The sequence below is a fragment of the Podarcis bocagei genome (genome assembly GCF_964188305.1).
Source record: "Podarcis bocagei genome assembly, chromosome: 11".
NCBI classification, from domain to species: Eukaryota; Metazoa; Chordata; class Lepidosauria; order Squamata; family Lacertidae; genus Podarcis; species Podarcis bocagei.
In genome coordinates, this window is record NC_138136.1 from 27641656 (window position 1) to 27664138 (window position 22483).

The 22483-nt window shown below is 41.1% G+C and overlaps 1 protein-coding gene across 3 annotated transcripts in view; it reads right to left on the reverse strand.

The window, feature by feature from the left end:
- Positions 1-22483, reverse strand: part of LOC308596963 (leucyl-cystinyl aminopeptidase-like) — a 44273-nt gene that overhangs the window by 17540 nt on the left and 4250 nt on the right. For all 3 annotated transcript variants that reach the window (XM_081212351.1, XM_081212352.1, XM_081212353.1), the window contains exons 2-10: positions 15666-16512; positions 14481-14619; positions 11757-11888; positions 10274-10394; positions 9213-9367; positions 7552-7665; positions 5286-5417; positions 3245-3376; positions 1247-1410 (exon numbers count right to left, since the gene is read on the reverse strand). In XM_081212351.1, coding sequence (XP_081068477.1) covers positions 1247-1410; positions 3245-3376; positions 5286-5417; positions 7552-7665; positions 9213-9367; positions 10274-10394; positions 11757-11888; positions 14481-14619; positions 15666-16512 — 1936 coding nt within the window. The remainder of the gene's footprint in view (positions 1-1246; positions 1411-3244; positions 3377-5285; positions 5418-7551; positions 7666-9212; positions 9368-10273; positions 10395-11756; positions 11889-14480; positions 14620-15665; positions 16513-22483) is intronic.

The following is a 22483-nucleotide window of genomic DNA, read 5'->3' on the forward strand; positions in this document are numbered from 1 at the left end:
GAGGGTACAGTTATAAAGATCAAGACCAAACCTGTGCCTACAAATCTTGTGCTTTACAGGTTCACTAAGCAATTTGCTTTTGTAGAAGCAAATCAGTTTTGTACAAATGCACACACAAAACCACAGATCTACAAGGAGCTCTTATGTTCATGGTATGTAATACACTTAAAATCAATCAATTTTCTCCTCCCATTCTGCTTTTCTGCATATATTTGTAAGTAGCAATTGGCCTTAAGTGTCATTCAAATAACACAAGGTTCTTTTCACGAAGACATTCAATTGCCACAATCAGCAGTGACGTGTTAAGAAATTCTCCAACTATACAATATTTGGGCCATTCTGCGTTTCAGGCAAAGAAAGAGATGTGAAAAATCACAGTAGCCACCTTCCCTCTTTTTACCTGATAGCTGGGTTTTAGCTTTTTAAAACGACTCTGCATGTGCAACCACAGCTGCTCTTCGCGGGATTGGGGCCATCATTCTAAATGCAAGACATTTCCCAGCATAACAAAGGAGGTGGAATTCACGGATTTCTCTGCGGAGAAGTTCAGCAATTCCAACATTCCATTTTACACCAGAAAAAGTGTGTGGGGAGGGTGGATACAAGTCATTTGCACTTTTGTGCAACTTGGAATGTACAAAACGCCTCCAGTTTAATACTCCACCTTTATATTATGGCACAAACTTTTATGCCATCCCCCCCATTTAATCTCCTTGCCTTTCTTGGCAATGCCAACAACCTTGGCTAGTCGAAAAATATACTTCCTTGAACTAGGTTTCTGCCACAAAATGTTGATATAATCCGTGTGTAAAAAGAACAGCAAAGAGTGGAGCTCATGTCCAATAGATTCATCAGCAACCCAGACATTCCTATGTGGACAGTATAAACCCACCTTCATGTCCAAAAGTGTCTTCTTCCTTATCAATTTATAGGCCCACCTTCCATCTCTATCTTGTCACTGCCCCTCTAATCCATGTGTTTCAAAACAGATTTGAGGTGTACTAGGTGAGCGAGCTACTATTCTCCAACCTACCCCTCCAAAAAAGTTCCCATCATTTCCAACTGTTCTCTCCCAACCTGGGCAGATGTGCTGGACCATGTACCACTCAGCTTGATATTTACACCACACCTCAGTGGACTTATTTGCCATCAGCAGTAAGCATTCGGCAGTCTCACTCCGTAAGCTAAAACACTGTCTGCAGAGTTAAATCACCCAAATTTAAATATAAGGGAAAAAGAAATAAACCTGGCAGGTACGGTCTGATTTTCCGATTCCACGTTGTGCACAAATGGCTCCTGCTGCAGATGGATCAGTTTGCCTTCTCTTTTGACAGTCACCAAAGGAAATCCTTTCTGGAGAGTCCAGGTCTTCATGATTTTTTTAATATCGACATGGGTGTCATTTATCACCTAGGAAAGCACAGGAAAAATCAACTTTTGAGGAAGAATATATTATGGGATACCTTCAACAGCTGCCTAATCAATTCACTAAACAAGGACCCTGGTGAAACCCGGGTTTTAAGTCGTTAAACAGAATTGTAACTGCCAAGTTTATCAGTGATAGTTTTATAATACAAGTTCCTTTTTTTTTTAAGAAGAGAAAAGTCCGGGAACTGAACTCTACCTTCCTCTTTCCACACCGCTTCAGCTAGGCAGTGGAAGCGTTTGAGAAAAGCAAGAAACTGAGAAAAAGCACTAAACTGCAGGTCATCTTTAGGTCTCTTTGCCCTTCTGAGAGACAACAGAAAAGATCCATGGATCTTGGGTCACAACACAGTAAATTTCCCATTTAAGAGTTGAAATTTTAATTTCAGGAAATTATATTTGGAATGTGGCTCAGTTTTCTAGAGAGAGGCCTGTCTTAGGAAGGCCTAAGCTAACTCTTCATGAGGAAAACAAGAAGGACTAAAGGGGGAAGTTGTTTGAAGGCCACAGGCTGCTTCTTGGTTGTTGGCCGAAAGCAGAGCATTACTAATGACTTCTTCTAATCTACTGTCTTTGGGGGGAAACTAAAACAAGGAGGCAATCATTTTCGCAAGAGAGAGGGAGCAAGAAGCTAGGCAGGCTACCTATAGACTTGTGGAAGCCAACAAGAGAGCAAGCAAAAATCAACTTCGTAGCTGTTTTAATGCTCTATTTACACCTCTGCTTTCAAGATGTGCTCATAAGCACATACTTGAATGGCTGAACATCCACTGAGCATTTATTATTTATTTATTAAATTTTCATATACTGCCCTTTATTAAGTTTTCATACCGCCCTTTATCCAAAGACCACAGAGTGGTTCACAACATAAAAATACAAACACATAATAAGCCCCCTCCCACAGACACATTTTAAATGCCACAGAATGTTTATTGGCAGGGAATAGGGCAAGTCAGGAAAAGAAAATCCTGCCAAGTCACATTAAGTGATTGGCTTAGACCCAGAGTTCTGAGAGTAAATTCCACCCACAGATTGGGTCCCTCTCCCCCCCCTCTTGCAAGTTAATCAGGGGAACAGTCACCTATATCTAGTAACAATGGTCTGTCTGACTTATATGGAGCCTCTGGGCTCAGCTTCCTATCTGCAAAATGGGAATAATATTTGACCATGTTATGTACATGTACACATTTTATTTAAATAAATTTAAACAACACTCTTCAACAATAAACAAGGGTTTTCAGAGAGGCTAACAATTACAATCAAATTAAAAATAATTCATGTATGCAGGCAAAGATATAATTTTTCTACTGTTCACATTCTTGCCTTTTGACACGTTAAGGTACAAGAGAACCCATGTTTAGAAAAGGTTGACTCTGAAATTGCAGGGTTACTAAAAGATATATATTAATAAACATGCTATTTGCCATTCTACTATGGTTTCATGCTGATTACTGTGGCACTGATAGGGACAGGGCTTGTCCTATGCATAGAAAGCAGCAGTCTGAGAAATTTCCCACTTGACCTAAGCTTCCTAAGCATAGATCAAAGCAGTCCCCCCCCCCATTTGTTCCATCACTTTTCCGGGCAAAACCTGCTGTTTATCACTGAATCAGAATGTCAATTCACAGAAAAAACCAATGGATGCCTGTTCCAATTCAGCGGGTTTTCCCAGGGGGAAGAGCCAGGACAAACAGACATGTGGATGAGCTCCCAGCAAAATCCATCATGGCACACTTTGCAGAACAGTTCAGCGTTGGCCAACCTAAGTAACATCAATAAACCTTTGTTCACTTCCCCTCCCCTAGTCCAAGAGTTTTACCTGATTCATGCTATCCCACAAGTCATCACTTTGGGTGGACCCATAGCTGTGGTCATGCAGATATAACTGAATACTAGCTTGGAAGATATCACTGTGGAGATAGTTTTTCAACATTGACAAGAGAGAAGCTCCCTGTAAAGAGAAAAATAGATCACGTACCTATTTGAAATGCAATGGCCATGTTTTCAGTTTCCCTTTGCAACAGAGCATACCAACTGGCTCCCCCCCCCCCCTTGCTGAGGAAAAGGTACTTGGGCCACTATATAGATGGCTTTAAAAGAAAATTAGAACGAATTCATGGAGAAAACATTAGTAGCTACCAGCCATGATGGTTATGCACTGCCTTCACAGTTGGAGAAAGTATGTTTCTGAATCCTAGTTTGTGGGAACTGTAGGAAGGGAGAGCTAAGTAACTGACCATCAGGAGTTGCAGTGGTATTAAGAAACTCCATGTGGTTAAAGCCAGGAATACAGAAATGGCTACAGAAGTGGCTGCCACAGGGAGTTATATAATTAGTTTCCACCATGCTTTTGTATGTGTTCCTCCTCTCCCTCTTCCAGATGTCTGCAGGGCCTCAAGATCACAAGCAGCTGGAGATGGCTGAATATAAAGATAAAGGCTCAAAAAGGATAACGTGCCCCCAATATTATAATTCCCCTCCCTTCCATATCAACAGCTCGAGATGTGAACGAAACTTCACCTCTGGCCATGCTTACAGATGGGAGGGTAAAAGCTGGTCTCAGCTATTCCTCAAATCTGAACAAGATGTGATCTGGCCACAAATGACTGGGACTGATTGGAAATAGCAGATGAAAAAGTATCAGTTCACATACATCTGCTTTCTACACATTTATTATGTGAATTTAAACCATTATGTATATCTAGCGAAGTCATCATCTATAGATACCAATTCCTTTTTATACATTTACAAATATTCAAGGGTGTGTATGAATAGCCTTTTATTTGCAAAAGCCCACCTTGTGAAAAGAAACAGTGTTGCATCTAGTCTTGAAAGAATACACACCTGATTTTATCAAAACTGCATTAAACCTAAGCAAAGAGCTCCTTCTCTGAATCAAAACAGTGTTTACAAAAAGGGAAAACAGAAGTTTAGAAACAAAGAGTTTTATGGTGGATAATTATGAGGATTAACTGAAAACAGGAACTAGCAAAATTCAATCTAAATATTTATAAATGATGGCTTAGTGTAGATGTCATCCTTTTAACCACAGTTAAAGAATTGAGGGGGGGCACAGAGATTTGTGGCCTCCCTCCCTCTCTTCTTTCTTCTTCTTTGGCTTTTAAAATATTTTTTATTAAAGATTTTCATGAACTACAAAAAGAGCATGCAATGCCTCTCCTTTTTGTTCAGATTATAAAGTCTTTCGGTTACGTTCAGTGTAAGACAATATGGTAAGACACCCTGGTTAACAAACAGTAACCATGCATAGCTCAAAGTTTTCAAACTAACTGGTTAGTTTTGAACTCTGATGAAGGTTGAGAACTATCCCAGGGATGGGGAGCTTCCGGCCCTCCAGATATATTGGAGCACAATTCTCATTATCCCAACCATTGCCCATGCTGCCTGGGGCTTATGGGGGTTGGAATTCAAAGCATTTAAGGCTACCCCTGCATCACATTCTGAAAATGGATACAGAGTGTAAGGACAGCAAGTCTATGAAGTGCATCTGATCTTCTAGTCGTGTCTTAAAATGCTCAGAAACAATGGATGGATATTTCAGGGCAAACACATGTGAGAAACAACATTCCGTTTCCCCCCCCCCCCTCCACTGAGGAAAGGGAACGTTCCTAACCAATTCTTGTTGAGCTAAAATTTCTGATTAAAAATTGCTCATGTTGGTGCGAAAGGTTTCCATTATATGGTCCTCTCGCCCTGCAAACACTTCCCCCCCCCCCCACCTTTCAGGGCCTGACCTGCTGCTGCCCACGTCAGGAATGTGATTTGAAACATATTTGTGCGAACTTTTCAAGCGCATTTAATTTTATTAGAAGCACATTTGCCAGTACTTTTGAAGTTACCTTGATATAGGAGACGGCATCAAACATTTGCTCGATCTCCTCTGACGACTGGACAGCAAGGGAGATGGGGTGAGATGAATTCATGGAATCTTTCTCCATTGTCTTGAATTGCAGATTTGGGAAAGAGTAATCCTGAAGAACAGGGAAAAGTTTAAGTGAACTCAAGTAGATGCTAACATGAGGAATTTGACCAGTCTGTAAGTACTGTCATCAGAACTGGAGATCTGGAGAAATAGTTATCTTGTACACAATCCCTTCTAGATATTGGTGTGCCTTTGAAGATTTACAACTGGCCCTGTCCAGCAGTCCATCTAGTTCAGAAGTCTGTTCTTACAGTGGACAAAGTGATACCCATGGAAAACTGCAAGCAGGACCTGAATGCAGCAGCACCCGCCCCCAAGTCACACCAACAATGCAGGTCTGAATGTCATGACCAGGAAGCAAGCTCCCCTGAACACAGTGGGATTTATTTCCAAATGTGTTGAAACTTGCTTTCCAGCATATGATGCATAAGATTGAAATACTGAGCCAGAACAATATTGAACAAGGTGTTAGCAATAAAGAGCTAGAATAGCAGTATGAGGACTATAGCTGATTTGGATTTTAGATTGTGTACTTCAGCTGTAAGATATGGACTATATTTTATGTTTCCACTTTACAATTTACTGAATGAAACAGGTAAGCTATGAAATGCCAAAGGGCTGTCTATTATAATTCATTCTGCACTCAAGATTTCTGCATAAACTGTTAGGGCCTGCTCCTCAATGCACCGTCCATTGGCAAACACTTCAGATGCAGAGGCCTGGACACAATGTCCAAGTTCAACCCCAGGTGACCATTCATAGGAGAGCAGAAAAGGTCAAGGAGAAGATAGTCAATAGTACAAATCATGTTGGTAAGTTTTCCGTCGCCCACAAAGAAAATGTGCATTCTTTAAAGCAATCTGGCACCACCAAGTGGTGAAGTTTTATTTCTTCAGGGCACCAATGTGTGCAGTTTTCTCCAAGCAATTCTTGACTTGTTTATAAGCCTGTAAAAACTGGGGTTGGGAAACTATTTTACCCCAAGGCCCAGATACAAACTTAACCAACACTTCAGGGGTGCATGTACCAAGGGTAGGCAAGCAAAAATGAGCTGGGGAAAACAAAAATGCATGTGCCCCTATTCCTCTCTCTTATTGTTACCACCATACAAGCACCAGATGCAGACATACAACACTCTCTTCTCAACCAGTCACACACTTGTGCTCACACTCTCATACTCCAGGTGTGTATTACTGAAGTTGCCTTCAATGGGTTAGGCCCTAAAAAGGAGCCTAAATACGCTTTTAAAAATAATCCTAGAGTTGGAAGGGACCACGAGGGTCATCTAGTCCAACCCTCTGAAATGCAGGAATTCTTTGCCTAATGTGGGTCTCGAACCCTCAACCCTGAGATTAAGAGTCTCATGTTCTACCAACTGAGCTATCCAATAAACACTCTGTGTGTGTGTGTGTTGAATTCCATATATACAGTGGTACCTCAGGTTACATACGCTTCAGGTTACAGACTCTGCTAACCCAGAAACAGTACCTCGGGTTAAGAACTTTGCTTCAGGATGAGAACAGAAATCGTGCTCTGGCGGCACGGCAGCAGCAGGAGGCCCCATTAGCTAAAGTGGTGCTTCAGGTTAAGAACAGTTTCAGGTTAAGAACGGACTTCCAGAACGAATTAAGTACTTAACCCAAGGTACCACTGTATGTTAAACTCCACCATGGCTAGAATTTTACTACAAGTGCTTCAAAAGCAAGGGTTTTTCTTTCCTTCGAACAATAGAACCCCTAAAAACAAAGTACTGTGGTGCCTCGCAAAACGAGATTAATTCGTTCCGCGAGTTTTTTCGTCTAGCGAATTTTTCGTCTTGCGAAGCACGGTGTCGGGAAAGTTTTGGAAAAGCTTCAAAAATCACCAAAGTCTTCAAAAACCTCAAAAAAGGCTACCACACCGCGTTCTATGAGTTGCTCCTCGAAGTCAAGCTGCAACTGTATTAACGGTGTTAAGAAAAAGGAAACAAACTTGCAAGATGTTTTCGTCTTGCAAAGCAAGCCCATAGGGAAATTCGTCTTGCGAAGCAGCTCAAAAAACGCAAAACCCTTTCGTCTAGCGAGTTTTTCGTCTTGCAAGGCATTCGTCTTGCGGGGCACCACTGTATAACTACGAAGTCCGAGTCCAAAGCAGATTATGCCAAGTTAAAAAAAACTTTGCACACAACCATTCACTGCACTTACAGTATATAATTCTGGGAAGACTTTCTTCAAGGCAAAATTTTCCATAAAAGTGGCAAATCCTTCATTCAGCCACAGGTCGTTCCACCATTCCATAGTTACCAGATTGCCAAACCACTAAGAATGCAAAGGAAATACATATTCCCATTATTAGATAACGTGCCCAAAGATAAATCCACGGCTTACGTATAAGAATAAAGATTTTAAAGAGCATTCAAGGAGCTATGCAAGATAGATAGGAAGGTTTCATATTGGGAAACAAACAGTCTTCATCAATCATCTTCATCAACAGGAAGCAGTAAAACAGCCCATACTGCCTTGACATGTGGGGCTACATGCATTTTCTCAGCTCAGGAAAACCACATTACAGCTGCATAGATGTTTATACTGGCAGCTTATCGTGCATGAATGTGAAACAAACATTTCAGCAGCATTCAGTGGGGCATGCTGCTGCAAATTGGCCTAACCACCCAGTTAACCCAAAACACAAATCTGAATGTAAATAAATATTGTATATACATATTTTTAAAATTGCTCATTTAATTGTTTTAATTTAAACTGCAAGAGTGCTTGTGAACAAAAATTTTACATCCCCCCCAGGGTGGATTTGGTTTAAATCGAATTTAAATCACTAGTCAGTAAGACTTGATTTAAATCATTTTTTTACAGAAAGACTCATTCTTGCTGGTATAACCTTAATATTTACAACCAGATGAAGGTTTCATTTTTGGAATAATAAATTTTCAGAGTAGTTTTTACAGTTATATCAAAAATTACTGATGTGGTTATACTATTAGAAACACATAGATAATTATGAAATTATTGTGAGGTTTAATAAGTTAACTGTTTATATTTGGACAACTTTTCTGTTGTACTTTATTGGAAGGAGAAAAATAACAATTTCCTTAATAACAATTTTAACAACTGAAACAATAACATTATAGCATATGTATCCATGTTGATTAACTGATATGGTTAAACGATTTTTTTTATAAAAAAAAACTTAGGCTGAGTTTTAGCACACATGAAAAACTTAAAACAAATCCTTATTTCCTGATGAATAGCCTTTGGACTATAATGTAACTTAAATAGAAAATTATCTTTAGAAAGATTTTTCCTCCAAAAGCATTTTATTTTAAAAACCCAATTTAAATTTTAAAAAATCTGATTTTTTAAAATAAAAAAAACATTGCTTTTTATCCACCCTGCCCCCCCCAACCACCACTTGGCAATTGCAGATAATGCACATCAACAGTTCATATACCATCATGCTTTTCCATTGCGCCTAGTACAAAGAGTTACAGCGTGTAGTCAAATTAGATCTATTTATTTATTTTAAAAAAACTAGCTTGCAGTTGCTCTGTCTTCCTTATATGCTGTCTGGACAAATTTGCAGCGTGAGAAAATATGATCACTCTAGGGCTGTCTCAAAAGCATTGCTCCATCACGAGTGCACAGACACAGTAATTTTCATTTGAGGCAGGGGGAAGGGAGAGTGAAACTACTTCCTATTAGCGTTGCAAAAGATGCAGCCTAATTATCTTAGCAGAAAATGAGAAAAGGCAAGCTTTCTTGTAAGCAGCATGAATCAGAACTGCAATGTTTTTTTTTAAAAAAAAGAGAAAATCCTGAAGTACAGGAAGAAATTGGGAGATCCTTCACACCTGGTGTGCCAGCTCATGAGCAATCACTCTTGTTACTCTCTTTTTATCCACGGCTGACGATGTCGTGTCCTCGTGAAGGAGTGTTGTCTCTCGAAAAGTGATCAAACCCCAGTTTTCCATTGCTCCAGCTTCAAAGTCAGGAAGAGCTACCAAGTCTAGGTGAAGAACAAGGCACCAGTTTTTAAATAAACCAGTACTAAAATGAAAAAAACTTACCAAGTTTAATTTTAAAAAAAACCTAGTCAAACAGGCTAAACTTTAAGCTCATAGAACATGTCCATGTTCCATGCTCAACATTGTGGCGCGACTTGCAAACCTATGCCCATTTTGTTTATACCGTATTTTTCACTCCATAGGGCGCACTGGACCATAGGGCGCACCTAGTTTTTAGGGGGGGGAAATAAAGGGGAAAAAAATATTTTTCCCCCCCAGCCCCAAAGAGCAAACAAGCCAAGACAGCCAGCGGGATCCATCCCACTGGCTGTCTTGGCTTCCTCTTTAGCCACGCACAACCTCTCCAGCCGGGAGAGGCTGCACGCGGCTTCGTTTTTAGCCACGGGGCTGGGGTGGGGGAAACCCGAGCTTCCCCCGACCCCAGCCCCCAGAACAGGTCCGGGAGCACTCCCCGGGCTTCGGGCTGCAGGCTGCTATCCGCAAGGGCTCCGAAGGCTTGCAGATAGCTTCCTGAAGCCTGAAGAGCAAGAAGGGTCTGTGTGATCCGACCCCTCTCGCTCTCCAGGCTTCAGCGAAAGCCTGCATTCGCTCCATAGGACGCACACACATTTCCCCTTCATTTTTGGAGGGGAAAAAAGTGCGTCCTATAGAGCGAAAAATATGGTACATTTAATGAGTCCCACAAATCTCAATGAACATAGGAAACATGCACTTTCTCGAACAATGTAACAAGGACTCCGCTTAATTTTAGTTATGTAATTAATTATTTTCCCATGTTACAGTGATTAATTCTCCTCTACCTTTATACTGTTAAACCAGGTTAAAAACAAACTCATAAGAATATATGAACAACAGATGCAAACTCACAAGAATATAAAGCATCTCACCTAATTTTTGAAGCGGGTATGTTATATTAAAATACTTCTGATAAAACTTGAGGAGCTCCACTGCTGTGTCTAAGGCATATTCAGTATGGTTCAACTTTTGTGGCATAGAATAGACAGATACCTATCACAGTGGAAGAAAGGAAAGGGGTGGGGGTGGAGGGAAAGAATATGTAACTGAAAATCCCACGAGACGCATATGCTTCACTGATAGTTTTTAAGTGAGGAAACTGCTCTTATGAACACAGTTTTACTAAAACAGTTGGCAAAGGCAGCATTTGCAAGGCAGCTCAAAGAACCCATTTCTGTGTTTTATGGCTGAGAACCACCTTAGCGCTTTCTTGTTAAACAAGGCAGTAAAACATAATGCAAACAACATCGGGACATTTCTTAAGAGTTCCGAAGTTCTGAACAGCTTCTACTGTGTAAATACAACCTTGTTCATGTTTTAGCTTTATGCTACTTTCTGAGTAACTCCACCAGCAACACTGGTGGCTCATGATCGGAGGGAGAGAGGGGGGAGGCAGCGGCATCCTCCCAGTGGTTGTACTGGGTTTACTGGGACAGGGATGTGGCTGCGTGTCCTTGGGGAACCTTTGATCTGGTTGTGGCTGCCCTACAGGTGTGCACACCCCCTGGATGGATACTGGCCTCCTAGAGGACCCCTGACCTCATCCCCATCGTCTTCTCAATGAGCCCAGGGGGGTGGCATGTGCTTCTATCCCCCCCCCCATGAGCCACCACTAACTACCACCAGAAGTGGTTATTATTCCAGAGATTAAAAAAAGAGAATACACGGGAAATCAAAAGCTGCCTTCACAATTGGCAGTAGCAGCTTCTGTGGTAAGGCAGAGCTGCCTTCCTGACAGTAGCATCACATTAGCTTACCTGGATAGGGCTGAGGCAAGGCAAAGCAGTAGAGGCCTGCATTGCATGTGTGGACCAAGTAGAGACCAGGGTACCAGCGCAGCCCTGACCTTGCTGCCTCCCAGATACGCTGCAGTGAAGCAGGTGTCAGGAGTGCAGCTCCACGACTATGCTATACACCATAGGCTGCTACTACCAACTGAGACTCTACAGAGCTAAATATGAGTTTATGGCTCCGACACACAAAACTTCATATTTGGGTCAGCAGCGAGTTTGTGGCCACACCCAGGAAAAACAACCCAAGGAAGAAGCTACCCTTCCTTCTGCAAGGTTATTTGTAATACCACTGCCCCACCTGCGGCAGTTCACAAATATATACCTATGTGGCTTATTTGGTTTAGCTGAACTTTGAGATTCCTTCATAGTAATTTGAAACAAGCAAGCAGCAGCAGAGCTGGCTGGTTCTGGTGGGTCTAGGCCAGAAAACCACAACCTACTTCAGACAGTGTATGCTGGCAGAAGGGAGGGGACACAGCTTTCTTCAATTCACAGAAAGGGTACTTCCTGAAAAATTCTGAGAATGAAAAAGCTTATGCTCAAGAGCTAACGGAACGCATACCTGAATCCCATTTGTTTCCTTAGTGCGATTTGCCAAGTTTCCAACGATGATAGCTACTAGGTAAGTGCTCATTTTCACACTTGGATAGAACTCATCTTGAACCAATCCATCTGCCAGAGATTTGGTTGCTTTCTGGAAACACAAACAAAATGTAAGTGTTTAATAGAAACCTAGAGGCCCTGGGGCAAGAGTAAAGCTCAAAGATGCTTACCCTGTGTTGACACAGTAAAAAAGAAATAGAGTGATGCAAAATATATACAGGCTAGAACTGGAATTAATATGCAAAATGTTAAGTGTTGCATATCGATATTTCCCTAGGCCTGTATTGCCCAATGGTTTGCAATTAGTATTATGATGACTGAAACTAAATAGTTGGCAACATGTTTTATGAAAAACTTCACCCCCAGGGTAAGGCACCCTTTTTTCCGTCTGTTCCATGAAAAGTAGTTGAAACAGGGGAGAAATGTTCACCAGAAGAGTTAGGACACTCTCTCAGTTTTGGCTCTGTAGTGATGTCACACAATTAATTTAGCTCTGTGATATCACCACAAAGTCGATTCGGACAGAAGGCAATGCTTCCTGAGCTTACTCTGATGTGGTTTCATAATATCCTTTAGTCAAACCTGAATAGCTTCATGGCTACATGACATTACACTCCATGACATTACACTCCTTGTATGACCTCTGCTGCCTAAGCAAGCTGCTCTTATTTTTTAAGAAAAACTGTGCCGAAGCTACAGAATGGACCAAGAAGCAGTGGCAAACGGGCCATGAATAGCTTGCAAAAAAAAAGATAAAAAGATAAGCAAAGGATTAGGAAAAACTCATACGCGCTCAACTCCCACTTTTGCCCCTACAGTTTTGATGTGGCAGTCCTATCACCACATATACATAGAATGAGGCTAATTTACTGATACACACAGACATTATATCTAACAGACTAAAACAAATATAATGAATCCCGGATTCATATCTCATCAGTTGGGCCTCCCTAGAAGACACACTGCAGAGAGATATCCTATCTGCGGATTGCTTGTCAAACCACATTTTTTAAAATGGCCAGAACCAGAAGACAAAAAACTTGGTATAGGGTATATAGAGAACACCAACACCACACGGGTGGCACTGTGGTCTAAACCACAGAGCCTAGGGCTTGCCGATCAGAAGGTCGGTGGTTCAAATCCCCGCAACAGGGTGAGCTCCCGTTGCTTGGTCCCAGCTCCTGCCAACCTTGCAGTTTGAAAGCACGTCAAAGTGCAAATAGATAAATAGGTGCCGCTCCGGCAGGAAGGTAAACGGTGTTTCCGTGAGCGTTCTGGTTTGCCAGAAGCAGCTTAGTCATGCTGGCCACATGACCCGGAAGCTCCCTCACCCAATAAAGCGAGATGAGCGCCGCAACCCCAGAGTCGTCCATGACTGAACCCAACGGTCAGGGGTCCCTTTACCTTTTATATAGAGAGCACCAACACCTGTCTGAGATTTAACTGACTTGTTGATTGCTATGGCTGAGTCCTGTTCCCTGTTCCATCAATTTCATAGATGCTTCCTCCCCAACTCCATTTGTCTCAAGCAGGGGTGGAGAACCTGCAGCTCTCCAGATGCTGCTGGACTGGCTGGGCCTGATAAGAATTGGATGTCCAACATCATCTTTCTGCCACAGGTTCTTCACCTTTTGGGCCTCCTGGATCTTAAAGAACATGGGCAAAATGGTGCTGCCGTGCTTTCCATTTCACCCCAACCAGCGCCATAAATAGCAACCAATACACAGCTACCATAACAGCACAGAGAACCAAGTACCACATTTCCCAGCTGGAAAATCATAGACCTTACTGCATTTAACCTTCCAGTGGAAAGTGAAAGGGTTACCAAATGCAACACCAGATTCTGGGAGCAAGCAGGAGAAGGCTATTGCCTTCATAACCAGCTTGTGGACTTCTCAGAGGCATCCAGCTGGCCTTTGTGGGAAACAGGACTTTTTGTATGGCTCTTTTGTTTCCAAGTTCCCTATAGCCACACAATGCCAACATATTCACATTTTTCTGCATCATAAAAGCAAAGGCAAAGCACAGAATGCCATGTCATGTGATGAACTAAACAGCTGTTTTGTGCCAACAACCATGAGCACATTATTAAGAATGTAAGAGCAAAGTCCCATCTAGTCGGGAATTCTGTTACCATAGTGGGCAATGAGATGCTTATGGGAATACCACAAAGAAAACACAAAGGTGTTCTCCAGCTTGTGATTGCCAGCCACTGGTATTCCGAGGCATATATTATATACCAGTGGTTCGATGCTTTTTTCAGCTTGTGAAACAGATCCTCTGATAGACAACATTCTGGGGGTTGCAGGTAAGTCGGCCACAGACAGACATGGGCAGGACAGTGGTTCCAACTCTTAACTTTCTACAGTAGGGCTACATTACAACCATGCAAGAGTCAGAGGTCTCTCTCTCTCTCTCTCTCTCTCACACACACACACACACACCCCTCCCTCTCCATACAGGTGAATAAGAGGCATCACCACAGTTCAAGGTCACATTCCAGCCAGGTTTAAAGCACTTAAGGAGCAGAGGCAGTGTAAGGCATGACCTCAGGATAATTCCAAGGGCGGGAAGAGAGGCCTTGAGGGCCACCTTCAGCCAGAGGTGCCCATGCTATATATCCAGTGGAGCATAGCAGCATAGGTACCCATCTCCCACGAACAATAATATGGCAGGATTTTACCTTTGGCATATTTGACAAAGCAGAATGCTGATTATCTCTCTTGACAGAGACTTGGAAAGTGGCTTTGAATGCTGGTTCATCAAAGCACGGAAAAGCTGACCTTGCTGACAAGGGTTCAAACTGGGTTGCTGCAAGCCACCTGATGAAAATCAAAAGAAAATCCATTTGCTGTTATCATTATCAGCCATTAGCTGTTGAGAAAAATATACTTAAAAGGAAAATTGTATAGCTCTATGCATTTGTTCAGGAAAGGTAATACTGCTACCCTGTCAAAAACTGTACCAAAAAAATTGCAAAATTTATTACTATGACATTAGGATCACATGAATATTTGGCAATGCAGCTCCTGCTTGGAATTTGCATATTTATTATGATGTATATTTATTACTTCATAATTTCATATGAGTCTTAAAAATAGTTTCTCAGGCCACCTGTAAACAAGCTCTGAGATGTCTACCACTGTACCTTTTAGGTTCCTTATACTAGCCCTAGCTTAATGTACCTTACAAAAGATCTGCTGTATCCCAACAGATTAAGCTACACAAAGATCTGGCTCAAACAAAAATTCTAGATTGAATTCTAGAATTTGGTTTTGATCAAGGCTTGATAACAAAAACCAAACTTAGTTTACAGTCTACATATATGCCTGCATTCTAACTAAAGGAACAAAAACTAGTGGAGAGGATGAACACTTTCCTTTTTACTCCTGAAGAACATTTTAGCAGGTTTAATTCCCAGACCCAAAGGCACAGTCAACAACTGCAACATCAAAAGATTACAAAAGAAGTTTTCCTTGTTCAGAATGCTTGAACTTTTCAACACATACTTAACATTTTATGGAGTGCCTTGAATATTCAAAACACTTTGCATACACTCTCAGTAATTCTTAGAACAATCCAGTTAAGGAAAGCAATGTTATCATCTCCATGTTGCACATGGTCTAAAACTGAATGTAGCTTGCCCAAATCTATCTACTAGGTTTATGGTAACAAAGAGATTTGAACTAGGTTTATAATTTTGTCTTGGGCAGTACACTTCATGTAGATCACTTGAAAAAATTCAAGGAGGAGGTGGCAGGTTCCTTAAATTATGAGTGAGAATCCTGTGAGCTTCCAGATACTGCTATACTTCAACTCCCATAATGTATTACAAATGAGGTAGAAATACATTATTTCCCAACTTTACCTTTTTGTTGAATTTCTGTTGTCATTGTTATAAGCGATTCGGTAAAAGCCAGAGTAACTTTCTGATAAATTAGAGGAATACTCCATGTTGATGTTATATTGTTGTCCTACAAGGAGAGCCTCGGGGGCAAAAATTGCAATCTGGTCATTCAGTGGATATTCCCGAAGTTCGGCTTGCTTTGGCTGGCTTGAGCCTGATGAAGAAAGAGTTACCTTGGTAATGTTAAGTTTTGAGCTGTGAAGAATGATATGCCAGGTCACCTGGAGGACTTTCACAGTTATCTGGACTGAACCCCAAAACTTCATAGTGGTTAAGTTTGGCTGCAAGACAATATCATAATGTACTGGCACAACAGCACTTGGTAGCCTGAAATTTGCCCATGGAAAGGGCTTTCCGTTTGTTGCCAAAGGATATATATCGTCCATTGTGTGGTTTTGCTTATGACAGCCTTCTTTGGTAAAGGTACATTTGGGAAGAAGGTAGATTGCCATTATTACGGAGACAGCAATCACAAGAACAACAGCACAAATCACTGTGGTCCTTACAGACGGTGCAGAACACGATCCGTCTGAATTCTGCCTGTAGCCCACTGTGTTACCACGCAGGCCTGTGCTTCTATTCATAAAAGACATTCCCAGAAGTTTGGCTGACGATTCATAGTCCTCTTCATCCTCATCCATTTCGTGATCTCCCAGACCACGGACAAGGAGCCGAGAACTCCTTGGCTCATACTCCACTTCGTCAGGCTCCAAGGGATGCAAACAGGGCTCTTTAGCCAGGTCAACCACATCAGGTTCTTCTTCAAACATGCTGTTTTCAATCATATTCCTAGGTAATGGAATTCGATCTGAAACACAAAAGAAGCATATCAGCTGTTTGAATTGTTGGGTGGTTGGGGCTTTGGGGCTTTTCAAGCATAGTTTGCATGTATGTGGATGGTTGTGTCTCTCATTATGGTACCCATGAAGGAACACAGTGGACATGTGTTCATGCAGGGACAGCTTTATGCAGAAGATTTAATTAGCAAAAGTTACTTAACAAGTGGATGAGTCCATTTCTATGCTAGCTGTAGCCAACAATGTGCCATGATTGATGGGAAGTTTTGCTTCTGCACATTTGCTTCTGCACATGAGTCCGGCAAACTGCTCTGAGCTGAGACATTCCTTCCTAGAATGTTCAGTTCACATTGAGTTCATGAAACATACCCTGACCTGTTCTTAAAGCATGGTTGACCACATCTATGGAATACAATAGTTATGCCCTGTTAAGTTTTGCTATATCGATCACTAGTTATAGTTTAAGTCTTGCTATATCAATCATTAGTAATTGTTTAATTACGAGGTCTTCACGCCTGTCCAACTCTGTGTTCCTTTTCCCAACCTTTAATCTATTGATGATTAATGTCTTATATGCAACCCTTGCAATGTATTTGTGTTAACCAATCAGCAACAAGCACATACGTGGCAATGCTGTAATATTCAATAAAAGGGTCTCCCCGAGACTTGCTCGAGAGATGCCTCCCATATGACACTTGTCATTCGTCTGTCGTTTATTTCAACCCAACACATGATAGTATGGAAATTGGGGCTATCTACTTGGCAAGGGGCTCTTACGCAAGGGGCGCCTGAATGAAACTACCAACACCACAAAGTAATACTTCTTACATGAAACCTGTACCACATATAACAGTTTTATGCTATACTTTCACCACCAAACACTGTGTATTAGAAATGCCTTAATTAAAATGCAATAGATCTAGACTTTTATAAAGAGTATTAATGTAATACTAACTGTTTTAAATCTGGACAAGCAGCAGTTCAGAGCAAGCCATGAAATGGAAATCATGTAATACAGAATAGCCTGTGCTCTGAGCACCTGTGACAAGATTCCAGCTCAATCTTTTATCGAAAACCTCCAAGAAGGATTGAAGTGCCTCCGTTAGTTCATGCATAAGGATTTTTACCAAGTCGGACCGACAAAGTCAGCATAACACTGGCTTCTATCTGTGACTTTTACCAGAACATAACATGCACCACAACTAAATCATTGACATCATCATCATCATATGCATTTGGTTAAAGACTTTCCCAAACTATGGCTCACATTTACATTTATTCATCTTTCTTGCCTTTCTATGCTCAAAGGCAATTGAGGCGGCACACAACTTTATAACAACTATGTCATATAAAACCTCACCTGACTTTTTTTTAAAGCAAAGCTTCAATAAAGACCATTTGAGTCCAATAATAAAATTCTCCCCCACCCTACCCTTCAAAGCAAACTCATTAAAAAAGGAAAAAAGCATTAGCAAGCAACATTATGCCAATAACTTGCCAAGTATAACCAGCACTATTTTCATTATTATGCAAATTATTTCGCTGCAGAAAATTGTACTTCCCAAGCTAGCTGCCTGAAGCTGATCGGAATTGCTTTATTTGTTTAACAAAATTTTTTACACCGCTTAATTGTAAAAAGAAAACCAACCAACCAACCAACCAACCAAACAAACAAACCTCAAAGCGATGTACAAATGATAAAACAGTAAAACCAAGAAAAAATATTTAAATTGTAGTCCAAAACATATGGAGGACACTAGTTTGGTGAAGGCTACCTTAGAGAGCACAGTACAATTGCTGCTATTATGATAGCTGTATCACAGATGTTTTCATAGCACTTCTTTCCCCCAACCCATTGGCAATGACTGGTAGACTATTAAGACCCATTTAAAAGATAGTAGGCATTTAAATCAACATTCAAAACGGTAGGACACTGAGTAGCAAATGCTCACCATACCATCTCTCATTGATGTGCATTAGAGGAAGGGAGAAATGGCATAGAACATGCCTCTAGCTGAAGCAAAAGGACTATACATTAATTGGTGTCCAAATTCCTATACTTTAGTTAATATTGACCTGTGTTGCACGCGAACAGGGAATCTGATCAGGTTTTTCTAGATCCTTTGTTGCTACAAGTTTCTGTAAATGATAAAAACTGGAGAACTGTGAAATGCCCACATATAACTGCAGTAACAGCAGCTTCTGAAACTTAACATCTGTTTTAAGAGTTTCTCACCTGGGCTTACTTATAAAGATTTGCTACAAAACCCTTCAGGCAACTTTGGTTCAAGTCCTTTGCAGAGAAAGGTATGCTGAACAACTTGTTCTGCTGAAATACCCGGCAGATGGTTACCCTGCACCAGTTTAAGGGAAACTTTTCATATATTAACTTATGAACATGAACTGGGAGAGGGGGATCAATAGAGACTGTCTGCAACATCAAAACTCCAACTCTGATGTGCCAGAAAGTAAAAGTTACACGTGTCATATGTGAATTGAAAAACCACGCCTTTCATATTTAAAGTTAACAAGTTCACTGCTACTCTGTGTGGTTAAAGCTGTATATTTAATTACATGCAACTGACTCACCCACATTTTCATGGTTCCTGAAAACTGGGAGTAGATGTAAGAAGTTAGTTGCATCCTGTATTGTTGTACAACTTTCGTTTACCTAGAGAACTACCCACAGCTGACATCTGCATAGGCCATGTTTCCCGCATCTTTAGTCTAATGCGCTTTAAAAATAGTTTTCAATATTTCAACATTTTAACCAGTGAAAGGAACAAATGAGTACAAATCCTACTCAACTCTTTTCCTCTAAAATGAAAGCATAGCTCTTTCCATCCCTATCAGGGTCACTTAAAATTATTTACATTGCTCATTGCTCTCGCTAGGAAACAACTCCATGAACATGTAGTTAATGGTGGAATTGTGAGGTATTGCAGGAATATAGGGAAGACAGGAGAAGCCATATTATTTCAATGAACTTGTTCCTCCTTGGTGAGGGAGGGGAGAAATGGGTTATGAACTCCCAAATATAAGTAGCATGTGAACAGCAAGAATTTCAGAAACACTTGACTAAATTCTAAAGAACAAAATTGCTGAGATACGTTGAGCAACACAATCCTTAGGAATTCAACCTAAAAACCTAACAAGAAGGCAAAGTCAAAAGCTGTATCTCAATGAAACAAATGGAACACAGAGGGTACAATCAGAACCTCTCCAAAGGCTGCACTTGTCAAAAATCCTCCCCCTCTCTTTATCTGTCCTCTGCACTCAGGAAATCTTAGAAATCAATTTGGAATCCAGGTCTCTTTATAAACTGGACTTCATAAGACTCCAAAAGGAACATGCACACTCCAACTTTTCTGCACGCTTGTCAAAAAGGAAACCCAAAATAAAGTTTTTAAGACACACACACAAAATGGTGCTGAAGGACAAACTGCTTGTTCTCCACAATATCTTCCATTGGTGGTTCCTTTAAGGATTGCACTAGCAGTCTGGCAGCCATTTTTTTATAACATGATGGGGGCCAATCACATGGGTCTTTCCAAAGAATCAACACACACATGCAGCAGACTACCACTTCCATGGTTGGGACTTATGTGATCAACTCCCATCATATGGCTGTGTATTTATAACATTAAACTTAAATTTGTCTTTCGCCCCCTTGGCAACTTAAATCAAATGTTCAAATTAATTCACCCTGTTAGTCATGTGTTTCTGTAAAAGGTTTCATCAGCAGACTAGAGTCCCCTTTGCCCTTGAAGAATTACCTGTTGTTTTCCTGTATGCAATTCATCTCTCTGTCAGTATTTGACTGTAATGTAATAATTGTTTGAATCTGTGGGGAGTATTTTATTGCAGCGTAGAGTTATCATATGATTATAGCCTCTCTTCAATGATGTGATACTAAGACTAGTACACTTCCGGCCGGGTAAGCCAAAACAGGGTAACATACAAATGTCAGCAGAGCAGATAAGGGTCTTAACAAATGAGATTTGGATTGTGGCCTTCTGCTTTCTTAACCTGGCTGACTTTAATATTCCATCAGAAAGTGTCAACAGAAATAAAAACTACTAATGTAGTGGAAAATGGCCAAAATGCTATGCTCATTTTCATTCAATCCTATACCAATCCTAGTTTATTTCTAATTCTTTCTTCCAAAGCATCTTTAAAAAATTTAGTAATTAAAATTAGTTTAGTTGCATGCTCTTATCACATCCTTTCAATGTACTCATTAAAGCTTAATCAGCTTGCCTGGAAGGGGGGAAAGGCTAAGTATAAACACATCCCTAAATCTGATACGACAACCACATAACCAGTGTTAGAAACTGAGATATGAAAACTAGGAGCTACGTAAATGGCACCTTAAACCTAGGTTATGGGCGCAACAATGGAATGTCTAGGCACACTTTTTTATAACAAGCACACAAAGCTGAAAATTAATGAATTTACGTTCATTTTTCACATGGTCTAGTCATCTTAAGACTGCAAAAAACAAAGTCATGCGTCCCCTGCCTGCCCCCTTAATATTCTTATGAGGGTCCCTCAAAACGGTGCCTTTCTGTAAGGCCAGCTGAGAGGCAAAACCCATCAGCTTGCCTGATGCTGTGATTTCTTGGAAGTCGAGCAGGCAGGAATTTCTCCTCCCACACCCTCAGTGTTAGGAGTGGAGATTTTAATCTGAAATCTTAGGCACAGTGCTGAGTCCAGAGCTCAGAAATTGCTTGCTTTTTAGCACCTAGAGCAAAATGCGCCTTAGAACAATGGGAGTTTTGAACATTGCGCATAACATTATGTTTTCTGAACATAGTGGTATGAGAAAACACCTGTCATTCTGTAACAAGAATCGAAGTCTCTTCTACAAGAACGCAAGTCAACTTTTACTCCAGTACCTCCATTTAAACCTAATGATTCCTTGACCTACCTTTGACGAATACCTTGTCTTAGCACATTAAACTCTCAATTCCAGAGATGCCAAACCAAAGCAACAAATGTTGGAACACCTCAAACTGTTTCTTATGGAAATAGCACACAGTTCAAATAATGGTTAAGGTAAACCAAGAACACAACCACATATGCACATATGCACATAGACTTAGTCACACTGAAGAAATAAAAGACTTAAATTGAGAACTGAAAACAAGACTATAAAACACCATACAGTGGTACATCTGGATGTGAACGGGATCCGTTCCACAGCCCTGTTCACATCCTGAAGCGAACGCAACCTGCATCTGCGTGGGTTGCGATTCGCCGCTTCTGCGCATGTGCGTGACATCATTTTGAGTGTCTGCGCATGCGGCGAAACCTGGAAGTAACGTGTTCCGTCACTTTCGGGTCACCGCAGAGCGCAACCCGAAAATGCTCAACCCTAAGCTACTTCAACCCGAGGTATGACTGGACATAATCATTATCTCTTGGATCAATTGGTTACATTGCAGGTGTAATGTACAAAGGATATTGCTTTATGGGCTTAAGCTAGCCAACTTTAGCCATTCCATTCTCGCAATTTTATCTCTGGCAAATTCAGTTTCATATGGTTATACTACTGGTGTCAAGTAATAGCTTACTAACAAATAATTCCATCCATTTCTGTGACAGCCTGGGTGCTAGCAAACACAATGCACGTTTACAAAAAAAGGTATAAGGAATCATGTATTTAAATGTTTTTAAGGAAATCAGCCCTGAATGCTCACTGGAAGGACAGATCGTGAAGCTGAGGCTCCAATACTTTGGCCACCTCATGAGAAGAGAAGACTCCCTGGAAAAGACCCTGATGTTGGGAAAGATGGAGGGCACAAGGAGAAGGGACGACAGAGGACGAGATGGTTGGACAGTGTTCTCGAAGCTACAAACATGAGTCTGACCAAACTGCGGGAGGCAGTGGAAGACAGGAGTGCCTGGCGTGCTCTGGTCCATGGGGTCACGAAGAGTCGGACACGACTAAACAACAACATGAGTCAGCCAGAAACTAGA